We start from the raw sequence: 7,076 nt of genomic DNA, 5'->3' as shown, positions 1-7,076 counted from the left end.
AGACCCCCCCCCACCCCCCTGGGACCGGGCACACAGACCCGCCGTTCACCCCCAGGGACCAGATGCTCAGTCCTCCTGATGGGTACTGGTGCCAGTGCCGTGCAGCCAGGTCCTATTCCATCCCATGCCCTTAACCAGGGTCTCAGCTAGGCCCCCCTTTCCTGCTGATGCCCCTGATGTCTGGGTTCCCAGGCTGCTCCTGTAATGTCCTGGGCACAGAGCGCAGCGAGTGCAGTGCGCAGGATGACTGCCAATGTGATCGGCGCAGCGGACAGTGTCAGTGCTTGCCCAGCGTCCAGGGGCAGAGCTGTGACCGCTGCATCCCCAATTTCTGGAACCTGGCCAGTGGGAAGGGCTGTGAGCCCTGCGCCTGCCACCCCCAGCACTCACTGGGGCCCGCCTGCAACCAGGTGAGAGCCAGTAGGGGGAGGGGTACTGGGCTGGGGAGGGGATGGAGGCAGGTCAGGGGAGTATCATGGCCCCCAGGAGCAGGGCTACGGCCCCAGGTTTTACTCCTGGGGGAAATCTTGCCACTGTGCATGCACAGAATTTATGATTCCCGCAGATTTCTTTGCTTCCCCGCAGAAAAATGACTTTCTGATGGGGAAGCGAAGGGAAGCCACAAGAGCAGTGATGTGACCCTCCCCAGCAGTATGTTCTGGGTGCCAGCAGAGAGGTAAATCACCATGGGGTGGGGGTCAGACTGGGGAAGACCCTGGTGGTGGCTCCTGCCCTACACTGGGCTCAGATGCTGGTCCCGGCTGGGCTGGTGAGGTTGGGACTTCCTGTTCCCTGCATGGCATCCGGGGCTGTGTCAGACCCATCCCGAGATTTCTCCCGTGGCTGCAGGAAGCTTTGCCAACTGCTACCCACTTCCTGCACCCATCACTTCTCAGCTGCAGGGGGAGGGATCCCTTTACAGGGGGATAGCTCAGTGGTTTGAGCATTGGCCTGCTAACCCCAGGGCTGTGAGTTCAGCCCTTGAGGGGGCCACCTAGGGATCTGGGGCAAAATCAGTCCTTGGTCCTGCTAGCGAAGGCAGGGTGCTGGACTCAGTGACCTTTCAGGGTCCCTTCCAGTTCTAAGAGACAGGATATCTGTCTATAAGGTGGGTGCATAACTGGCTGGATAACCGTACTCAGAGAGTGGTTATTAATGGCTCCCAATCCTGCTGGAAAGGGTATAACAAGTGGGGTTCCGCCAGGGTCTGTTTGGGACTGGCTCTGTTCAATATCGTTCATCAACATGGACTTAGATGTTGGCATAGAAAGTAGCTTATTTCAGTTTGCAGACGATACCAAACTGGGAGGACTGCAACTGCTTTGGAGGACAGGGGTCAAAATCAAAATGATCTGGAGACAAATTGGAGAAATGGTCTGAGGTAAACCGGATTGAAGTTCAATAAAGACAAATGCAAAAGTGCTCCACTTAGGAAGGAACAATCAGTTTCACACATACAGAATGGGAAGAGACTGTCTAGAAGGAGTATGGGAGAAAGAGATCTAGGGGTCATAGTGGACCACAAGCTAAATATGAGTCAACAGTGTGATACTGTTGCAAAAAAAAGCAAACGTGATTCTGGGATGCATTAACAGGTGTTGTTGTGAAACAAGACACGAGAAGTCATTCTTCCGCTCTACTCTGCGCTGGTTAGGCCTCAACTGGAGTATTGTGTCCAGTTCTGGCACCGGCATTTCAAGAAAGATGTGGAGAATTGGAGAGGGTCCAGAGAAGAGCAACAAGAATGATTAAAGGTCTTGAGAACATGACCTATGAAGGAAGGCTGAAAGAATTGGTTTATTTAGTTTGGAAAAAGAGAAGACTGAGAGGGGACATGATAGCAGTTTTCAGGTATCTAAAAGGGTGTCATCAGGAGGAGGGAGAAAACTTGTTCACCTTAGCCTCTAATGATAGAACAAGAAGCAATGGGCTTAAACTGCAGCAAGGGCGATTTAGGGTTGGACATTAGGAAAAAGTTCCTAACTGTCAGGGTGGTTGGACACTGGAATAAATTGCCTAGGGAGGTTGTGGAATCTCCATCTCTGGAGATATTTAAGAGCAGCTTAGATAAATGTCTGTCAGGGATGGTCTAGGCAGTATTTGGTCCTGCCATGAGGGCAGGGGACTGGACTCAATGACCTCTCCAGGTCCCTTCCAGTCCTAGAGTCTATGAGTCTATGAATCTATGAATCTCCATTTATTTATTTAGCTGCTCCGCCATCTACCCAACCCCCCTGCTGAGCCTCACTCCCCACACACACCCAGAACCCCCCCGATGAGCTACACTCCCACTGCACCCAGACCACCCCAACGAGCTACCCACTCCTGGATCCCCACCCCATTGAGCCCCACTCCCCCTGCCAAGCTTTATCCCCCCCACAGCCAGATCCCTGCTGAACCCCAACCACCTTCATCTGGACCCCCCTGCAAAGTCCCATCACCATTGCGCCCAGAACCCTCCAACAACCCCCTCTGCATCCAGATCCCCCCCAACCCACCCCTGGATCCCCCCACACCTCCCACACTAAGCCCCCCCAACGCTAAGGTCCTGCCTGGCTGAGCCTGCCTGCCCACACCGGTGCACCTGGCATGGAGGGGGCAGGGCCCTGGGGTGTTTCTGGGGCAGGCCTGGTCCCTGTGCTGTGTCAGGCTTGGGTGCAGCCTCACCACTGAGTCCATGTCCCAGGGGAAACTGCACTATGATCTCCCACCCCGTGCAGCCAGGGGCCTGTGCGCCCCAATGCCAGGCTGGAGCAGCCACGTTCTAATTACTTGACACAGAATGTCCTCCGGAGTCAGCAGCTTTGGGACTGGCTCTGGGGGCCCCCTGCCGTGGACCAGACCCCCAGGGATCCCCCTCTCCCAATGCCCCTTGCCCAGCGCCTGCAGCGACTGACCCAGCGCTGTCCCCTGGCACGGCACAGGGAGTCCTTAGGGCAGCCCAGAGAAGTGAAGTTTGCAGCATCGGCCGTCCTGCTCAGCCAGCACCCAGCCCCTTGGTGCAGGCTCTGTCTGTCTGTCCTCCTTTGGCAGAGCCCTGGCTCCTGCCAGCCCCCAGCTCTTCCTCCTGCCCCCCAGTGCTTTGATCTCAGCTGGGGACTGTTCAGCCCCCCGTTGCATGCTCGGTGCCAGCATCCTGGCGAATGGAGTCGCCAGTGTCTTCTCAAGTGCCCCACTGAGATGGGGAGCAAGGCCCAGACAGCCATGTCGCTTCCCCTACCCTGAGAGCAACCAGCCCTTCCCCACCCACTGGAGAGCCAGGCAGCGTCGCAGGGAAACCGAGGCACGGACAGGCTTCATAAAAACCTGACCAGATATTCCCACATTGTCACAGGGTTTGGGGCAGCCGGGCCTGGGGCAGGGGGACAGGGCTTGGAATGGGTGAGAGGCTGGTATGATGATGAGACCTTGGCACCCAGAGGAGGAGGCGAGGTAGTGGGACCCCTAGCTGAGAGGCCCATCTCTCCGCCCCCCCCCGGCTGAGTTGCCCCTGCCCCTCCCCGTACAGGCCTGCCCCCAGGGTGGGGAGGGGCTCACATGCACTGACCATAGACAGTGTCTGTCTTCAGTTCACAGGGCAGTGCCCGTGCCGACCAGGCTTTGGGGGCCGCACCTGCACTGACTGCCAGGAGAACCACTGGGGCGAGCCCAGCCTGCAGTGCCGAGGTTAGTGTGTGGGCGGGGGCAGGGCTGGCTGGGGGTACCCTGCTGGCAGAGTGCACGAGGCACTGGGGAGGGTGCCAGGCTCAGGGCACACAGCTGACGTGTCTCTGCTTTCCACAGCCTGTGACTGTGACCCCCGTGGGGTCACGAATTCCCAGTGCCACCGCGCCACCGGGCACTGCTCCTGCCGCCAGGGGGTGTCGGGCATCCGCTGCGACCAGTGCGCCCGCGGCTTCTCTGGTGCCTTCCCCGACTGCCAGCCCTGCCACCAGTGCTTCGGGGACTGGGACCGTGTGGTGCAGGACCTGGCTGCCCGCACCCGGGGCCTGGCTCTGCGCGCCAAACACATCCAGCAGACGGGCGTTGCAGGCGCCTTCGAGAGGCACTTCCGCCTGCTGGAAGAGAAGCTGGGCACGGCCCGGGCCATCGTGGACGCCCGCAACGCCACCATGGCAGCTGTGACCCAGCTGCTGCGCACCGTGGAGGAGCTGCGGTGAGCAGGGGCTGCAGAGACACCTCGCCCAGTGCTTGGGCACTCCCTGGGCACGGGTCATGGGGGTGGAGCTGAGCCCACATCAGGCAGAGATCAGTGTCCCACAGGCAGGGTGGGGAAGGCAGGAGTGAGGCTGGTGCTGTGCCCCAGGGCCTCACCCTGCCCTGCCCACAGGCAGCACATCGGCGAAGCCACAGAGACACTGACCCAGCTGGAGGGCGAGCTCACTGCAGCACAGGATGAGAACTACAACGCCAAGCGTGCCCTGGGCACCCTGGACCGTGGCACCCGTGGCCTCAACCTCACCCTGCATGACCTGGCACACCAGCTCCACCTGCTCAAGAACTCCAACTTCCTGGGTGAGCTGCGCCCTGGCGGGGGCTCTGGGGCTGGCACCACGGGGGCAGGAGTTTCCCTGCGGGTGGCACTGAGAAGCCCCAGGGGCAGGGGCTTTGCGGGGGTGGCACCGGGGGCCCCAGTGGTGAGGGCTTTGAGGAGGCAGGAGTCTCACTGGGGAACTCTGGGGGAGCTGGCATTGAGGGGCTTGGGGGGCTCGAGCAGAGGGCCCCCAGGACGGAGGCTGTAGGGGGCTGGTACTGGGCAATTCTGGGGGAGCTGGAGCAGGGGGCCCCTAGGACAGAGGCTGTGGGGGCTGGTACTGGGTGGTTCTGGGGGGGCTGGAGCAGGGGGCCCCCGGGACGGAGGCTGTGGGGGGCTGGTACTGGGTGGTTCTGGGGGGGCTGGGGGCTGGAGCAGGGGGCCCCCAGGAGGCTCCCTTGCCGTGGGCTGGTGTCTCTCACTGCCCATCTGCTTCCTCCCCAGGTGCCTACGACAGCATCCGCCAGTCCCACGCCCAGTCACGGGCGGCTGAGCACGATGCCAATGCCTCCAGTCTGGCGGTGCCCAGCTCTGTGAGCGACTCAGCTGCCACCCGGCGCCGCTTCAGAGCAGCTGATGGCACGGAGGAGAGACGACTTCAACCGGCAGAGTGCAGCCAACCGGCGGCGCTGAGCGGAGCTGGCCACCAGGGCACGAGACACTGCAGCTGCGTCGGGAGGTCAACGAGAAGGTGGGGGTGGGGGGATAGTGGGCAGGGCTGGGGGGAAGTGAGCGGCTGGGGGGGAAGTGGGGAGCAGGTGTGGGCAGGGGCTGGGGGGAAGTGGGGCAAGGGTGGGGGTATGGGCACGTGGTGGAGCGGGCAGGGGCTGGGGGGAAGTGCGGCGCGGTGTGGGATGGGCAGTGTGGGCGGCGGGCAGCGGGCTGAGGGTGGAAGTGGGGCGGCATGGGGGCATGGCAGTGTGGAGCGGGGCAGGGGCTGAGGGGGAAGTGGGGGTGGCGGGAGGGGCGGAGCCTGGGGGCTGAGGGGGAAGTGGGGCAGGCAGGGCAGCAGGGGCAGGGGGCAGCAAGCCCATGGCACAGCAGCTGCAGGCGGCTACCCCCAGCTCCCGGGGTGTCCTGCCCACAGTGCCCTGCTGCTCACAGGTGTGTGGTGCCCCCGGGGATGCCCCCTGCGCCAGCAGCCCCTGCGGAGGGGCCGGCTGCCGGGACGAGGACGGCAGGCGCCACTGCGGGGGCCTGAACTGCCAGGGGGCGGTGGCCATGGCCAGCAGCGCGCGAGAGCGGGCCCGGCACACCCAGGCCGAGCTGCATCAGGCCATGGGTGAGGTGGACGAGCTTTTCCACAAGGTACGCAATGTGGGCGGGGAAGGGAGTGGGCAGCAGGGGAACCTGGCATGGAGAGGGACCCCAGGGGCAGAGCTTGGGCTGCAACTCCCATCCGTGGGCAGGGGCTGTGGGTGACACATGGCTCCCCCATTCGTGGTCAGTGTGGGCACGTGGCTCCCCCATCCATGGGCAGTGCCTGTGGGCGGCACGTGGCTCCCCTGTCTCTGGGCAGTGTGGGTGCATGGCTGCCCCATCCCTGTGCAGTGTGGGCATGTGGCTTTCCCGTCCGTGGGCAGTGCCCGTGGGCAGCACATGGTTCCCCCATCCCTGTGCAATGTGGGCGTGTGGCTCCCCCATTCCTGGGCAGTGCCCGTGGGCAGCATGTGGCTCCATGTCTCTGGGCAGTGTGGGCGCATGGCTCCCCCGTCCCTGCGCAGTGCCTGTGGGCAGCATGTGGCTCCCCGTCCCTGGGCAGTGTGGGCGCATGGCTCCCCTGTACCTGGGCAGTGCCTATGGGCAGCACATGGCTCCCCGTCCCTGGGCAGTGTGGGCACATGGCTCCCCCATCCCTGCGCAGTGCCCATTGTCAGCACATGGCTCCCCTGTACCTGGGCAGTGCCCGTGGGCAGCATGTGGCTCCCCGTCCCTGGGCAGTGTGGGCACATGGCTCCCCTGTACCTGGGCAGTGCCCGTGGGCAGCATGTGGCTCCCCGTCTCTGGGCAGTGTGGGTGCATGGCTCCCCTGTACCTGGGCAGTGCCCGTGGGCAGCATGTGGCTCCCCGTCTCTGGGCAGTGTGGGTGCATGGCTCCCCCGTCCCTGGGCAGTGCCCATGGGCAGCACATGGCTCCCCTGTACCTGGGCAGTTTGGGCACATGGCTGGCTGCCCCGTCCCTGTGCAGTGTGGGCACCTGGCTCTCACCTCTCTGGGCAGGTGGCCGAGGCCAAGGGGAAGGCTGACTCAGCCCGGCTGAAGGCACAGGCGGCGCTGGACAAGGCCAACGAGACCAGGGCGCGTGTGGAGCGCTCCAACATGGCTCTGCGCGAGCTCATCCACCAGATCAAGAGCTTCCTGAGCCGTGAGTGCCTGGCCCCACCCACCCACCAGGGAGCCCCTCCCCTGCGCCAGCTGTCACAGGGTCCCCGGGCGATGCTCTGGAACTGCTCCCCACTAAGCCAGCCAGGACTTTGGGGAGCCTCCTCTCCCTTGGAGCAGACTTGTTCAGGGCAAGAAGCTCACATGTCTTCACCTCCTG

At 63.0% G+C, this 7,076-nt stretch overlaps 1 protein-coding gene across 1 annotated transcript in view; it reads left to right on the top strand.

The window, feature by feature from the left end:
- LAMB2 (laminin subunit beta 2) overlaps positions 1–7,076 on the top strand; it is a 133,804-nt gene that overhangs the window by 113,621 nt on the left and 13,107 nt on the right. The window contains 9 exon segments of the mRNA XM_075073333.1: positions 193–410; positions 3,570–3,666; positions 3,784–4,156; positions 4,331–4,515; positions 4,979–5,097; positions 5,099–5,188; positions 5,190–5,225; positions 5,639–5,842; positions 6,755–6,899. Coding sequence (XP_074929434.1) covers positions 193–410; positions 3,570–3,666; positions 3,784–4,156; positions 4,331–4,515; positions 4,979–5,097; positions 5,099–5,188; positions 5,190–5,225; positions 5,639–5,842; positions 6,755–6,899 — 1,467 coding nt within the window.

The sequence above is a fragment of the Chelonoidis abingdonii genome, chromosome 17 (genome assembly GCF_003597395.2).
Source record: "Chelonoidis abingdonii isolate Lonesome George chromosome 17, CheloAbing_2.0, whole genome shotgun sequence".
Classification (NCBI taxonomy): domain Eukaryota; kingdom Metazoa; phylum Chordata; order Testudines; family Testudinidae; genus Chelonoidis; species Chelonoidis abingdonii.
The sequence above is the reverse complement of the archived record's forward strand: the minus strand, read 5'-3'. Positions and strand labels throughout refer to the sequence as shown.